The following is a 15974-nucleotide window of genomic DNA, read 5'->3' as shown; positions in this document are numbered from 1 at the left end:
GGGAAATAATTAAAATTTGATACATGTTTCATTGGTCTGGGAATATTTTTTCTCAATATTTGCATCCTGCTTTCCAAACTTGTCTCTCATAATAACAGTTGAATTGTAATATTCTTTTGTTCTTGTTCCCATTTTTACTTTAGTGAGTTTAGGTATTTTTTTCAATTGAAATTATAACGTGAAAGCAGTATATAATGGTCATTGTTAATGCACTAGATGTATTTAATGCCTCATTTATTTTTTTTATGACAGACAACCAGAAGAACTCATTAGGATGAGTAGAGACAATAATTTTGACATTCAAAGTCCATGTAAGTTTTTATTAAATAGTTATAGAAGTCTTTAATCTGCATATATAATACCAATTATAACATGCTTTGGGCTCAAATAACAGGTGGATTTTCAGTAATCAAATTGTGTTGGAACCACTTGTCTGAAGGAATGTAAAAGAAATAACTTGTAAACCTTGTTGGATTTGTTTGCTGTAATGGAGTATTTAAAAATAAGTCTTTTCTGCAGATGTCTTAAGAATTCAGCCAAATCACACACAGCTGTGTTTGAGATGTATCATTCAAGACTTTCTTAGGCTCAAGCAGTACCTCTACTCTCATTGCTACTATGATTGTTCTTGATGTTAGAATATTGAAAATGTGTATTGTATTATTGAGAATTGAAAGGAAGATAGTAAAAGTCTGTGGAAGTATGTTAGTAGGCTAAGAATTGCAGAAATCCTCAAGGTTTTAGTTGACTCAAGTGTTGTCTTAAATCTTTGAATGTTTTGAAACTAGCATATGTTTTAAAAGTGCTGGTAGCATATGACTTGATACAGGCAGGATCCCATTCATATGCTTTTCACAAAGGTTATCACACAGGTATATAAAGAAACAGTTAAGTTGCTTCATGGATTCTAGTATGGTGATGTCTCTATGTACAATAGTAAAAACAATTGGGAGACATATTTCACACACATCTGGCCATTGTTGGCCATTTGATAATTATCTTTGGGTGTTTTGCGAAGAACGTTTCCATTGGGAGCACAATCAACTTGTGAATTTTGCTTGAGTGATAGTCCCCTCCTGTATCAGCAGGCAGGTGGAATTGGTGAAGTATTTTCCATTTAGGAACTAGAGAAGGAACAAATAGTACCCTCTTCTGCATTTACTGTGGAATTTAACATTAAGAAGAGAGAGTTATCTACTGTCCTGTATCCAGTAATCTACTTCAAGATGCATGTGATTAAAAGAGGTCAAAGTTACTGCTCTACAGCTGATCTGTAGTGATTCCAGTACATTCACAACAACTATAAACATGATTCTATATTTTAGCCTGTGTTCTCTGTGGATGGACAGATGACTGCCCTGAGAAGTATGGAGAAAAAAGGACCTATGTGGAATACAATCTCACTTTTCATTATTATTGTTTGGTGAGTATGTGGTATTGGAGCTTGTCTGTTTTAACTGGGGGGGGGGGAAGTAAATGCAACAAGTATTAAATAGTATTAAGATGTCCAAACAGTTGTTGTAACTGTTGTAAAGCTTTAACTGTCAACTTTAACTTGTGGGTTGGAAGGCTTGTACTTTGCAGGTACAGCCAATGAAATAAATACATCCCAACAATACTTTATTCAAAGCTAAATTGTGTTCATGATCCATTTAACTGAATTGGTTAATTCTCCCAACCTATCACAGCAATGAAGGTACATCGTAAGAGAAGGGGAACAGATGGTACCTACATATTCCCTTCTGTAAGAGAAGTGTAGTTTCAAAATTTGGAATGTGAAAATTCTACCTCTTGTGGAAAAAGTAGAGGAAAGTTGACATTTATTCTTGTTTCTCGCTAGTTCTCATTTGGCAGTAAGTTGTTCTCTGACATTACATAGAACATTGTAACACTTAAGAAGTAATCCTACTTTTCAGTTTAGTAATATGCACCCTACTGTTCATATACCACTACAGTACACTATTTAGTAAAAGCTTATAATTTGAACAAAGCTATGGATATAAACTCCATCTGAGTATCTCTTGGTTATCACACTTGACATTTACCAAGATTCATTTTCTTAAATGTATACTTTCAAACTATACCTTTCAAACTCTAAATTTTTGCAGGTCTTTAAAATAATATGACTACTTTAAAAAGAATCTTTTATTTGTTAATAGATACAGTTGGACATTTTTTCTCAAGTTTATAAAAAACAGCCTCAGCAGTCTCAAGAACATCAGGAACAACTAGGGGTTTTTGTTTGTTTCCTCAACCAGTTCTTTAAAGACTGCATTGATTGCAGATGGCTTAATAGGTAAGGATATTTAATCCTTTGAAAACTGAGCAGAATGGAGGTTTTCTGAAGTTACATAAAGACAGATTATTTTTTTAATTAATTTTAAGGAGCCGGAAGCAATTTTAGGTCTGTTCATGATAATTTTTTCTCTTACATAAGATCATGTGAAATGATAGGAACATGTCCTTTCGTGATGGAGCCAGAACAGCTAGGAAACAGCATGCTTGTCACACTGAGACTTAGGAAGGTGGTGAAGCCTCAAATTGCTGATTTCTGAGCTATTTTACTGTTATGAGCTGCTTGCAGTAATTTTTTAGGTTTTAGTCCATGCTTCTTTTTAAAAACAAACAACCCTCTTCCCCCATGATTTTACTTAAATATATTGAATATTATGTAAGAAAAGGGTTCTTCTAGAAAGAGGACAGTTAGTGCAGTTGCATTTTCTCTTTGCCAAATATCTCACATTTGGAAAAAATATATTCTTAATTAGTTTTGGTATAAAATTTTGCATTTATTCAACTAAAATATTGATAAAGCTATGTAGTTAGGTAATAGTGCTGTGTTGCAATTATAAAATGAGATTATCGAGAATATAGGAGGCATCAAGTTGTGAAACTAGTTAGTTATTTGAGTTTTGTGATGTAAATGCCTTGCTAAGTGACTTTAATCTAAATTATAATCAGGGTCTTCTGACTTGCCTAGTTACTTCATTCCGTTTTTATTTAAATTTCCTCTAAAGTTAATTACTTTTCCTCTTGGGTTGCACTTCAGTACAGATACTTCCTACTGTGCTTCATTATCTCCACAGCACAATTGTCATTCACATTAACTAAACTAATTTAATTTTACATCCTTTGAGGCTTTATATGCTGAAAGTAATTGTTTGACAATTATCTGGATAGTCTGTATACTTCAAAAAGGAAGGTAAAATACACCATCTTGAGCTCTACAGTATTACCTGAGACTTTGATGTTACGGAATATTTATTTTTGTGTTACTGGTTACTGTTCTCTATTGTGTTGTATCTGACAAAAACACAGATGTTTTGGATTAGTTTTTTAATCATTAATATGTGTGCACACAAGCTTTGTTAGACTGAACTTCTACTTGACAAACGCAGTGTAGGTAGTTTTACATCTTTACGTAGGTGAATGTTTTTAAATACTTAATTTGTTTTTGTAGTTGATGTCAAGTGGCATTTGGCAGAGGGGGGAAGAAGATGAAGGTGTAGATGGATTCTTAATCAAGGATATTAGAAAAGAAGTAAATAGAGCTGCAAAACTGGTAAGAATGAAGTCTTTGGTATTTACAAGGGGGGGAAAAAAAAGCAACTTTAAGTGCTCTTTGTAGCCTGTGGGGTTTGTTTTTTCTTTCTCCAAGGAGCAGTGTGGGGAATCCATTCAAGAATCTGAATTTTACATTTAAGTAACAAGTATATTGGGTTTGTGGAAACCACAAGGAAGAATAAAACCTGCAGAGGTCTGCTAATATTTTTATTTCCTGGGTATGCAGATAAATGAGCAAATTACACCTGCAATAATGCCTCATGACATTAAGCTGAGCCTCAAGCGGACATTATATAATTTTATAGATGCAACTAGACTGTGGGTACTGATAAAATAACTTGGTTTTTGGCATACGTGTCACAGTCAACATATATATAAAACAATACATAATCAAAGTCTATGAAATAACTACATATCTTTACTTTTTGAAATAGAGGTACAGTGGTCTTGTCACAGTTACAATCTATTGACTGATATCCTTTCTTACATATTTTGTAATTTTTCTATTGGTTTATTTACTGTCATTTTACTTGGACTTTAGATTTTAATATTCTCTTATTTCTAAAACAAATTATTCATAGAAATGTAATATCTGTAAGAAAAAGGGTGCTTCAATTGGATGTGTAGCTCCCAAATGCAAACGAAGTTACCATTTTCCTTGTGGGATTCAAAGGGAATGTATTTTCCAGTTCATGGAAGACTTCAGGTAAGTTCTGCGTTGGTTTTTTTTTGCTTTTTAATTTAAGTTCATTGTATTTATACAGGAGGTGATTTGTTTTTTCATGATTTGTCATTGGATAGGCTGTTAGAATTCTAAATGACATCTGGGTTATCCAAGAAAAAATATCTGATTTGTGGAAAATATGAAGGCCAAGCAGGTATATTGGATACCTGGTACCTACAAACTAAATTTACAACGCTTTTAGGGATGTAATTTAATGGTTCTACAAGTAGTTAAATTGTCTATAAAATTGAGGATTAAATCCTAAACCCTAAAATCGACTACAAAATGTTTGGTTTTGGTTTTTTGTCTGCCTCCTGTGCCTTTGAAATGGCAGTGATTTGGCTGCTTATCTCTCAGCAGTCAAAACATGCTTTGTGCCATTCTGTTGTGTTTCAAAGCAGAAGACTTCTAGATCTGCTTATTAGAGATGGACTGCAGGAGGAATGGGTTTAATATCAAATGTCTAAAAAACATTTTCTTTTACTATCATCTGTCCACCATCTTGTCTGTAGCCAAAATACTCTTGAGTGCATTTGGTGCTTTATTCTGCCTACTGTAAGCTGAGGTTGTGTGGTGGGTGGATTGAAGTTTGGGAGGCACTTCAACTTCTCAAATAAATGATTCATTAAGTCAAGCAATGTGTTTTCAGAAAGGCTTCTTCTAGAGCTACATGTCTTGACTGTCTTATTTCTTTAAAAATATCCTAAATTATAAAAATTAACATTCTACCTATACTCTGAATGATCATGGTATGGAATGTCCCTTTGGTCAGCCGTCCCCGCTGGGTCCCTGCCCAACTTCCTGTGCACCCCCAGCCTACTCGCTGGTGGGGCAATGTGCAAAACAGAAAAGGCTTTGATGTTGTCTTCTCAGCAATAACTAAAACATTCTTGTGTTATCAACACTGTTTTCATCACAAATACAAAACATAGCATCATAATAGCTACTGTGAAGAAAATTAACTCTGTCCCAGGCAAAACTAGTACATATCTGTCTTTTTAGCTTGTCACACAGCATTTGTCCATGAAAAACAGGTATAACAGGGATTTCATTTTGCTATCCTCAAACTTGGAGGAAAATTCTTAAAATATTGTTTTGATAAGGGGACCTTAAATTAGTTAATTATTATTTTTAGATCTTACTGTTGGGAACATAAACCAGTCCAAAAGTTTCCGGATAAAGAATCTAAAGGAACTTCACCGTGTACAATATGCTTGGATTTGGTTGAACATCTTCCAACATATACTGTATTGAAAAGTCCTTGCTGTAAAAATGCTTGGTTTCATCGAGAATGCTTGCAGGTAACACAGATTCTCCCTTTCTTTTCTCTTGGCATCTATGGATATCATATTCCTGTTGTGTTAAAAGGTAATGGAACAGTTGCTTAAAATTGTATAAAATTCCTTAGGGTTAATGTAGGCAGTAGGTATGGAAATATACTAGGTATATACTGGGCAGTATCCATCAACGTAATGATTAGAGATATTAAGGCATTGTTTCCTGGCATCCTAAGGATAGTAGTAATTCAATAATTGGTTTGGTTTTCTGTTGTGTTTTTTTTTTTCTTGACACAGTATCAAGCTTTGAGTGCTGGGATATTTTTCTTTAGGTGTACAGTATGTAATAACAAGGACAAATTTCAGAAAGAGATGTTGAGAATGGGCATACACATTCCAGAAAAGTAAGTAATTTTGTAAATAATCACTCTTCTATAAAAACTTTGATAGGGTGTTAAAACCATTTTTTATTTATTCTGTAGAACTGTATCTATTAATATGTGAAACCTCAGTTCTACCTTCAATTGTAGAATTGTTTGGTTTGGACAGGAGTAGCCTGTGCCCTTTCAGTTATGCATCAGAATTGTCAAAGGCCAAATTAGTCATCTCAAGCATTAAGCAGGAAGCTCTGAAAAGTCATTCTTAATGCCATGATTTGACCAGGGACCTATTTAAAAGATCAAAACACTTCTTAAATACAATAAAGTCACATTAGTGACTGAGAAGTGTTTTCTGTGTCCAGGTTTTATAATACTGCCTGGACAGAAAAGCAGAAAATTTTAATTGACTGATTATTCAGCCATACAGATTTCATCTTCTCCCAGATGATTGCTAGGGATATGTTTAGTATAACAACTGCTTCTAAAATTCTGAGCTATTTTTCATAAGTTTCCACCATTTGAAGGGGCTCAATATAAGACAAAAACTGATCAGAATGATGTTTCTTTGTTAGAAGTAGTATTCTTTAATAACTATTAGTCTCTTCAGAGACTACCATTAATTCCCTTTGGAGACAGAAGCTCAAGCTTTTGAAGAGGATGAAGAGTCAAAATACTTGATGAACATTGCCACATTGGCCTGTAAAATTTTTCATGAGACTATTTTGAGTGGTAACTTGAGTAGACTGGCAAAGCAAATACCCATGTCGGCTGTGAGAGAGAAAGCAGAATAGCGTGAAACAGAGCAAACGTGCACTGCAATCGTGAAAAATAAGTACTTTGATTAAAGTAACTGTACACAACAAAAAGTCTGTCTGTATTTTATAGTATTATTTTTTGTTTCTAGACTTTTCTCCCCCCTCCTGCTTTTCTAGTTGTGGCTGAAATATCTTCATGTGGTTATTATACACATCTTTTCCAAAGACTGAGTAACCCATTTAAACAATCGGAAATACAGTCGTAATAACAGATCTTCTGCCTTGTTTATAGGGATGCATCTTGGGAACTTGAAGAGAATGCATATGAAGACCTACTGCAGTGTTATCAACATTGTGATGTTAAAAGATGTGTGTGCAAGAAAGGAAGAGACTATAATGAACCTGATAGGTATGATACTTTTGCAGGAAGGTGTAACCTAGGATAGAAAAGTTCTTTGGGTTTTTTGTTTTGTTTTCTTTTTATTTAAATGCTTTAATACTTTTCAGCTTAATACATTTTTTTGCGTCAAGCCAAGACATGGGGTCCAAATAAAATGTTTTACTCACTATAATCATAATAATTCAATATTAATTTTCTCTAATTTCATCAGATTATAAAGGCAAGAAAACCAAAACAGTCGTTTATCAGTTATCTTGCCCCTCTTAACATTTGATACAGAGCTGAAGTAGAATTTGTATATTCGCATAACATGCAAAAAAGCATGTGCCTAAACTAGATGTTGTGTATCTTTCATTCAAATCTTAATTCAACAATTTAATAATTGTTAGAATACTTATTACCTTTACAAGAAATTCACTAAAATACTAGACTTGGCTGAAAATTAACTAGCTGTGTCAAATTAATGTAAAATCAGTCTAGCTGTGAGCTATCCCTCTGCATGCAAGTGGCAGCTAGAGTATTGCTGATAGCCTAATGAGAGGGTTGAGTGATCAGCTAAAAGGCTTTATTCTGCACTACCAATAGCTTAAGTTTTGGTTAACAAGTTCATTTTCTGCATTCCTCCTTGTTTTATGTCTGTGCTTCTGAATTGTATATCTTCCATTGGCATAAGTATACTGAAAGCTGTCAGAGCCTCTACGTTGAAGACTTGTTTCTGTAGTACTGTGGTAGTTTACACCCTGTGGACATTAACTTTGCTTTGTACAGATTTGACCAAGCATAGCTCGGTTCATTCATGTTATATGTGCCTCAGGATTGACTTTGCCTTTAGAAGTTGTACCTTTGGCTTCCAGTATTTGAACTATTATCAGTCACATTGTTCGATTGTATGTTTAAGCAAAACTGAAGAAATCTAGACAAAAACCTAACAGATACTTAAATGCTGTCATTAATGAAAAGGCGTATTCAGAATGTCTAAGAAAACTGGATATGCTCCTTTAAAAAATTTACCATTTGGAAAAGCTGGTTGGTGGATCTACATAAAATACAGAGGATGTTGCTTGCTAGCAATGCGAAGAGAAAATTTTGGCTGCAAGCTATGGACTTCAAAGCAGGAGAGCACACTAACTCTTTCAATACAAGGTGCTGGAACATGGGTAGTTTTTTTTCTTGCAGCTAGGAATTGCAAGTACATCTTGTCTGAAGAAAGTTCCCCCTTACGAGATTGATAAAATTATGTTTTGATAATTTAGTGTCTGGATTACACTTACTGTTGAATGTTCTTTATTTTAACTAGCCTCATTCTTCTGTTTAATTCTAAATGCATAATTTTTTAATTTTAGTAAATGGGAGATAAAGCGTTGTCAGTGTTGTGGTTCCCGTGGAACTCATTTGGCCTGTTCATCTATGAAGTCATGGGAGCAAAACTGGGAGTGCTTGGAATGCAGAAGTATCTTTGCAAAATCAGGTAAAACTACAGATGTCACAGTGACTCTTGAAATGATAAATTTTGAGACTTTATATTTTACAGCTAGAAAATTCATTAAATTAATATAATTTAATCAAACAGGGAACTATAGCAAACAGAAAAAGCGTTCTTTGGCTACTTCTGAAAAGACAGATGCGACAACTTGTTTGCTGGAAGAGCCATCTCCAAAGTGCACTCGGCAGTCACCTGGATCTCAACGCAATTTTCTTCTCCAGTATGTAATTTTCTGTTTTGAAGCAGAAACTGAATTGAACATAAAATTGTATTTAAACATGAGGTGATGGCTTATTCTGTAAGAGAAATTTCTTATGCTAAATTGCAAATTGAATCAAATTGGAGAAAAGTTTAGCGATTGAAGTTTTACGAGTACACTACGAACTCTGTAAATTTGCTATGGTTTTTTGTATTCAGTGGCATATAAAACAGTTTTTAGTTTGATAGGTCCTTGCGAAAGGAATCTTAACAATTTAGAGGTAACTTTGAACGCACAAATGGCAGAACTTAAAACTAAAGTTGCTTATCAGTATTTTTTCCATGTTAATTGTGTGCTAGAAATCTAGTTTACAGAGATGTTTATATGAATAATGTTTTCCTCTGCTGTAATAAAGACTTTTCAAGTCTGGAGAAACTAATATTTTTAGGTTTGACTTATTGTATGAGTCAGGACTTCCATCTCACTTATGGGATGCAGCTAGAAATAGATCCTAAAATGACTACAGAACAAAATACTGAATTATTCTTTTTAAAATTGTAGGTCAGGCACTAATGAACTTAATGTAAATGAACATACAAATGAGATTCAGTACTGAAATAGGGGGAAATTATACTGCTACCTTACAGTTGAAGAATGCTTAAACACTTCTTATTTGATCTCCTCAAAATACTGTTTTGGCTTATAGATCACCAAAGATAATGTGCCAGAACAACTTGTCACCCTGCTCACACCTAGAACTTCCAGCATCCAACAGAGTGACAGTGTCCTTATCTCCACTGATGCCAAACAGGAACTGGTCCCTGAGGAAAAAGTATTTTCTTCTATTTTTCTTACGTTGAAGAGTAATCTAGTACATGGCTTTATACTGTATTTCCTACAGAACATGGTGGGGTGGGGTGTGTGTATGTATGTAGTGGCTATATATCTTTGGGTGTATGTAGTCACTGGAAAAATTGAATGAGTACACTGAAGAGCCGAAGTCATAACTTTGTAAAGGCTTCTGCTGTTTCTGAATGCTGGAGCGGGGTGAGGAGAAAAGAATGATACCTATTAAGAATTTTTAGGTTGGGTAGCGAGGGGATCAAACCCCAGAAACGTTTCTATCCTTACTGGTGAATGAGTAACCATCCTTTAGAAAAGGGGGAATAAAAAGAATCCTTTCTTCACATAAAACATGTCCTGAATTTTCAATGTTTTTGCATTTGTACCATAGGAATAGTTTACAATTATGCTAAAATCAGTGGTAAAATAACATGTTTTAGTATAGAATATTCAGTTTAAGGATACAAAATTCTTTTTCTTGCTGTGAGTACTTAATTGTGAATTCTACCTGTAATAATGTGCTAAAAATTCTGATGAAGGAATCAGTTACTTCTAGTAGGTAGGATACTTGAAATAGCTTTGGTTGCAGGTTAGAAAACAAAGAAGGGGTCTTACGTAGACTAGTATCTTATTTTTTTAAATGAGAACCACAACATTTCTTCCTACTCAAATGTATTTTTTATTTTAGTGACAAAGATTAAGTATTAGTGAATAGTTGACAGTGCATTTTAACTTGGTTGCAAAATATCTCTTTAGCACAAACATGGTAAGCTCTTCAATTTCTCACTTCTTCACGTTGTTCAAATGTAGAATGATGGTGTGAGAATTGTTTAGTGCTATGTTGGTGTAACTGGATTAAGAAAATAACTATTCCTTTTATGTCAAGGTAATTATTTCTGCCTCCTTTTTTCTAGTTCTTAGAGGTACTTTAAAATTTGGTACTACAGAGTTAAAACTTGAAGAATCTACACCATATATTTTACTGATACAAATTAGGCAATATCTAAATGTACCAAAGTGTTTAAAGAGGTGCTTTTCTTGACAGATTTTAGGGTGTTTCCTCTCTGACTTGCTAATTATGAATCATAGATTTCATTTGCAAATACATGCAATTTTCTTGTAGGCATTTAAAAAAGCAAAGAGGGGAAGTTTCTAATATACTGAAGGAGTTAAAGCTACAAGTTAATACAAAAACTACGAGGCTTAACATCAGTGAAGAAAATATCTGGAAGAGTGCTTTAAAAGGATTTAGACAGCGCAGCTTCAGTCCCACAAACACCATTGAAATAAAGTTCACAAACTGCAGAAATAGATCAAAGACAGAGACTTCAGCTGGATCAAAACACCGTTTCTTTCAATTATTAATGCTTCACCTTCAGAATTCATCATTGTTTGAGGGCTCTTCTGCAAAGAACTTGTCCCTTGATTTTCAAGGTAATTAAATGCTTTGTTCAAGAATACATTAAGAACTATGTAACTTGAAAGGTTTTTAAATCTTCAGCCAGCATGATTGTCAGTTCACGATTATAGCCCTGATGAATAGAAGTTGGTTTTTTTGAATTTTTTTGCTTTTCAATTCTAAAGGGAGGGGGGGTGCGGATTTGTAATAACAAAAAAATTTGGTTTAGTTGGAAAAGTTGATGACAACCAAGGAAAAAATTCAGCATATAATTAGACTTGGAGCGTTTTAATTAATGTATTTGTTCTCTACAGGTGAATTTCTTTCTTCCTGACTCACTTTCTCTTTTATTTTCCTTTTCTCAAATTTCTAGAACATTATTTCTGATAGAATGCTCCCTAAAGACCCAAAGTTACCTTCTTTGAGTTCCTATGCTTCAGAATTAAATGTACATTGGGTACAAAGTGGAAGAGGAAGTTGTATCACCTCCCAAACTTTGATAGTGGCTGAAGAGGTGAAGTAAAAGAATAGGGTACTTCTGTGTTTAAAAAAAACTGGTCTTAGTGTTTCAACCAGCAGGAGATGGCATGTTGCATCTCCTAAAGTATGAAGGAATTGCATTATGAGATTTTCAATAAAAAATTGAGGATCACAAATTATTTCTATGCATATATTGTAATTTTTTTTTTCATTTACAGCTGTAAAAGAGAATCTTTATTTTGAAGCTGGTAAAATGATTGCAGTTTCTCTGGTTCACGGTGGCCCATCTCCTGGTTTCTTTTCCAAAACACTGTTCGATTGTCTTGTCTATGGTCCAGAGAATGTGAAGCCAGCTTTGGAAGATGTTGCTGATGTTGATGTAGCACAAACAATAAAAATGGTAAATAAAACTAAACTTATTGGAGTTCTTGTTCAAGGCTATATTTGGAGATAAGGAAGGGCTTATTGAATATAACTTTAGTTGAAATTAAAAAGATTTATATATATACACACACACAAATGTAGTAAGTTCCTAACTTTTGTCTTCTACTACAGATAAAATATGCCAATAGTCTCTCCAGCCTACAGTCTACAATAGACGACTGTTATGAATTCCTTGCTGCTGCTGGATGTTTAAGAACTATAACAGCTTTGTGTGATAAGAATATGCTGGTGAATGATATATTGATCCATCATGTAATCAAGAGAATTATTTCACCCTTAGAAAGGTTTGTTTGAGTTTTCAAACTTCCTGGATGTTTTTTTCCTGACTGCAATACTAAATGTTGCTAAAACAAACTTTTGCATACTTCTTCTCCATTTAAACCAGTGAAACGCGTTGTAACTTCCAGTGGGTTAAGTAGCAACTGTTAACTACTTAGTTAAACTGAAAGAGTGAAGTGATTTCTCTACATTTGTGCTCTGTTCCACTTCTCCTTGGTCACATTCCTTTTTCAACTTTATGAAGAGGGCAGATTCACAGCCGTGAGCTATAGCATGAAAAAAACCTTTGCGCTACAAAACTTCTCTAGCTTATGTTCACTTTTAATTCAGAATTGCTCAAATGTAGAATCTTTAAATTTCAGAAGTGTTAAACATGTTAGGAATTTAAATTACTTTTCTAGAGTTCTGATTAGGGAGTTTGGGTATGCCATTAGGAGGGCGATAATGTGCACAATAAGTTGGCCTACTTAGAACGTAAGCATTGCATTGGTTTTTCCATAAGGTAGTGATTGTTTTTTTTGTTCAGTTTCTGTCCTTACCTCCGATTTTTCATTCTTCATGTGTTGAATAAAAAGGCATTGGATGCTAATTCTCCCAACAAGTCTAGTTGGATTTATATTTAACGCATTTATGGTGTTACCTTTGACAACTTTGAATCAACTGCATCTCCAAGAGCTATGAAAAACAAATTTTGAATGTGAGGTTTTTTTTAACAAAGTTGAGAGTAATCAATTTCAGTCAAGGCCCCCTCTGGCATATTTGACCAAACTATATAATATTTTAAAACTAGTCGGTTAAAAAGTGAAAGGCAATAAGTAGCCTGTTTGTTTATGGAGAAAATGTGGTTTTGTGCATTTTTGGAGATGGGCTTATAGTGTGCAAAAGTGAGTAGGGCAAGAATTTGCTTGTCAATATCAAGAACTAAGAGTAAGTGAAGATTTTGTCACTTTAGCTGTTTATGTTTTACAGTGCTGTTTGTACTCTTTCAACATGTTTGTTCTAGATTTTACAGATTCAGCCTATCAGTATCTAAGAAATTATGAGTGAACAACTTATGTAAAATTTTAATTCTTATTTAACATGGTGGTTAAATTGTAAGCCAGTTGCTAGAAATGTTCTTATTTCCAGTACACAGTAACTAGTGAAACTTTTTCAACCCATAGAGCTTTTTTTGAAAAAAAAAATAAAATTAGATAAATGATAGAATCAGATTGGTATGTAAGTTAGAAGGGACTTCTGAAAGTCATCTTGTCCACCCTCTGCTCAAGCCAGGCCACCTGGAACCGGTTGCCTGGGACCATGTCCAGATAGCTTTTGAATATCTTCATGGATGGAGAGTCCACAGCCTCTCTGGGCAACTTGTGCCTGTGCTCAGTCACCTTCACAATAAAAAAAGTTTTTCCTGCTTTTCAGAGGGAACCTCCTGTGTTTCAGCCTATACCCATTGCCTCTGGTCCTGTCACTGGGCACCACTGCAAGGGGCCTGGCTCTGACTTCTTTACACCCTCCCTTCAGATGTTTCTGCACAGTGAGATTCCACCTGAGCCTTCTCTTCTCTGGGCTGAACAGTCCAAGCCTTTCCTCCCAGGGTTATGGTCCAGTCCCTTAATCATCCTCGTGGCCCTCTGCTGGGTTCTCTCCAATATGTCCACATCTGTCTTGTACTGGGGAGCCCAGAACTGGATGCAGATCTTCAAGTGTGGCTTTACCACTGCTGAGCAGAGGGAAAGGATGCCAGCCTCAACCTCCTGGCATCACAATTCCTAATGCAGCCCACAGGGACAAATAATAGCATGTAAACACATGTGGACTGCAGAAGCCAAGTGAAGGCTACCTTTTAAACACCTCAGTTTGCCTAGGGACAAGGAATTTAAACTGTTTTCAAAAGGAGTATTTGTAAGAAAGAACTTCAGTATGTTCTTACGTAAAAATTAGAAGTGAACTGTGCTCATACAGTCAAGTACCAGGAAATAAAGTTAATTTCTGTATGTCACTGGTATTTCTTTCATCTGCCCAAAAAGCTCCACAGAAGCACTTTGAGATGAGAATTAAATTATTTTCCAAGATTAAAAAAAAAAAGCACTACTGTGTACACCTTAGTGACAAGGCTTGGAGACTGCAGATGGGGAAACTTTATTATGTCCAGTCTCACAGCTTTATAAAATGCAGAATACAGTTAGTTACCTACTGGCTTTCTGATGCATGCTTGCTCTGTTTTTCCCCCTCTAGTTTTAGTCAAGGTTTGAAAACTCTTGGTGTGCTAGAGAAAATGCAGATGCATCCGGATGCATTCTCTAGTGTATTGTGCCACAAACCTGAAAGACTTTCAGCAGAAACTGTTTGTGATCTCTTTACAATCCATTCCTCATCAGATGTAAATAAAGTTGAAGGTGCAGATTTTTGGATGAGTTACTTGCAAGATGTGGAAGGTAAGTATTTTTTTTTCTTTTCCCCCTTCCCTGATTAGGGTATTTAGCTGCTGGTATACATACAGGGTTTGGTTTTTGGAGTTCAGTGTGGTAGATAAATGAAGGCTTTGAGGTCACTGTCAGTTCCTCATTGTTCTTCCTTCTCCCTGTTTCTTACTAATTATAATTTCTGAAACTGTTGCCCAATTATAATCAAACTTGAGGGGGTAAATATCTGAAAGACTGGCACTGGAACTCATGTGAATTTAAAAAAACAAGCTGAATAGTACAGAAAAAAACATTTTAATCTCCTCTCTTCATCTCTGTTGTGAACTTGTCAGATAGCATATTCTCAAAAAAGATAGAAAACAGTGGTTTCTTCTTACAGAAGAGTTTGTTTCTATTCGCATAAGATTTTTCAGAACTAACCCAAGTGGGTTTTTCTTGTTAAAATTTACTTGGTCATGTAACTGCATATGCATTCAGCATACTAATCCAGGGTTTCCCAACTTCAGGGTTTTTTTTCCTCTAACACGTAAGATGCAGGATAATGGTTCATGGGTAATAGGCAATGAATGATACAACCTATGGTATTTTTTTTAGGTGGCGAGTCTGTAGTGACATTGGAGGATATTCTCCTCTTCGTAACAGGTTCTTCTTCTGTACCACTCATTGGTTTTGAGCCTGAACCTACTATTAAATTTCTGCATATAACGTATCCTGTTGGAAACAGACTCCTTAATTGCTTAGAGCTCCCTATAACAAAGACATATGAGCAGTTTAAAAGTAAAATGGACTTCACCATCAGAAACACACTAACTGCCGAAAGAGAATAAATATTTTTGCTAAACTGGATGTTGGAAACTTCAATTTTCTGCAGGAACGTCTGCTCGCAAATCACTACTGTATTTTTGGACAGCATGCTCTCTGCTTTTACCCACTTTTCCCCCAAAGATATGCTAAAAGTAGTAATCTTGTAAGATAGAAAACAATTTTCAAATGAGAATACACTTTATCTGTTGAATCATCTTCCTGTCTGAAGCTGGCTTTAGGAGTTGGCAATCTCTTGCAGAAGTACTTTAATGTCTACTTTTGCTGTAGACAGATATGAAATGTTACCAAACTCTGTAACATTCTAGCTGTTTCCCACAGGTAGGTATGTTGATTTTATTACGTACTTCAGTAATTTATCAAAGTTAAATCAGGTACATTTTGAAGATAACTGCTGTAGAGCTTTGACTCGAGTAAAGCTGTGATGCAGTTCTTCAGTTGTTCCATGTATATTTGTTCAGTTATTGTTTTTATATTGATGATTTGTTTAAATTTTGATTCATATGAA

The 15974-nt window shown here is 34.8% G+C and overlaps 1 protein-coding gene across 1 annotated transcript; it reads left to right on the top strand.

Annotated features, from left to right (window-relative positions):
• The first annotated feature begins 266 nt into the window (after window positions 1-266).
• G2E3 (G2/M-phase specific E3 ubiquitin protein ligase) lies at window positions 267-15479 on the top strand. Its single transcript, XM_010083304.1, has 15 exons — window positions 267-311; window positions 1326-1423; window positions 3461-3562; window positions 4146-4270; window positions 5424-5589; window positions 5863-5969; window positions 6993-7109; window positions 8444-8563; window positions 8669-8803; window positions 9489-9614; window positions 10749-11059; window positions 11723-11904; window positions 12060-12232; window positions 14457-14656; window positions 15239-15479. The coding sequence occupies exons 1-15, from the start codon at window positions 275-277 to the stop codon at window positions 15469-15471; spliced, it is 2232 nt and encodes a 743-aa protein (XP_010081606.1). The 5' UTR covers window positions 267-274; the 3' UTR covers window positions 15472-15479.
• Window positions 15480-15974: the final 495 nt, after the last annotated feature.

The sequence above is a fragment of the Pterocles gutturalis genome, unplaced genomic scaffold (assembly GCF_000699245.1).
Source record: "Pterocles gutturalis isolate BGI_N339 unplaced genomic scaffold, ASM69924v1 scaffold32165, whole genome shotgun sequence".
In the NCBI taxonomy this organism is placed as follows: Eukaryota; Metazoa; Chordata; class Aves; order Pterocliformes; family Pteroclidae; genus Pterocles; species Pterocles gutturalis.
Note: the sequence above shows the minus strand (reverse complement) of the source record. Positions and strands in the feature narration are given on the sequence as shown.

Bases quoted from the DNA above. Each gene is read 5' to 3' on its own strand.
- G2E3 (XM_010083304.1), top strand. From the start codon at position 275: ATGAGTAGAGACAATAATTTTGACATTCAAAGTCCAT. The intron at 5,970-6,992 runs GTAAGTAATTTT...CCTTGTTTATAG, and splicing joins GGCATACACATTCCAGAAAA to GGATGCATCTTGGGAACTTG. The intron at 8,804-9,488 runs GTATGTAATTTT...TTTGGCTTATAG, and splicing joins CAACGCAATTTTCTTCTCCA to ATCACCAAAGATAATGTGCC.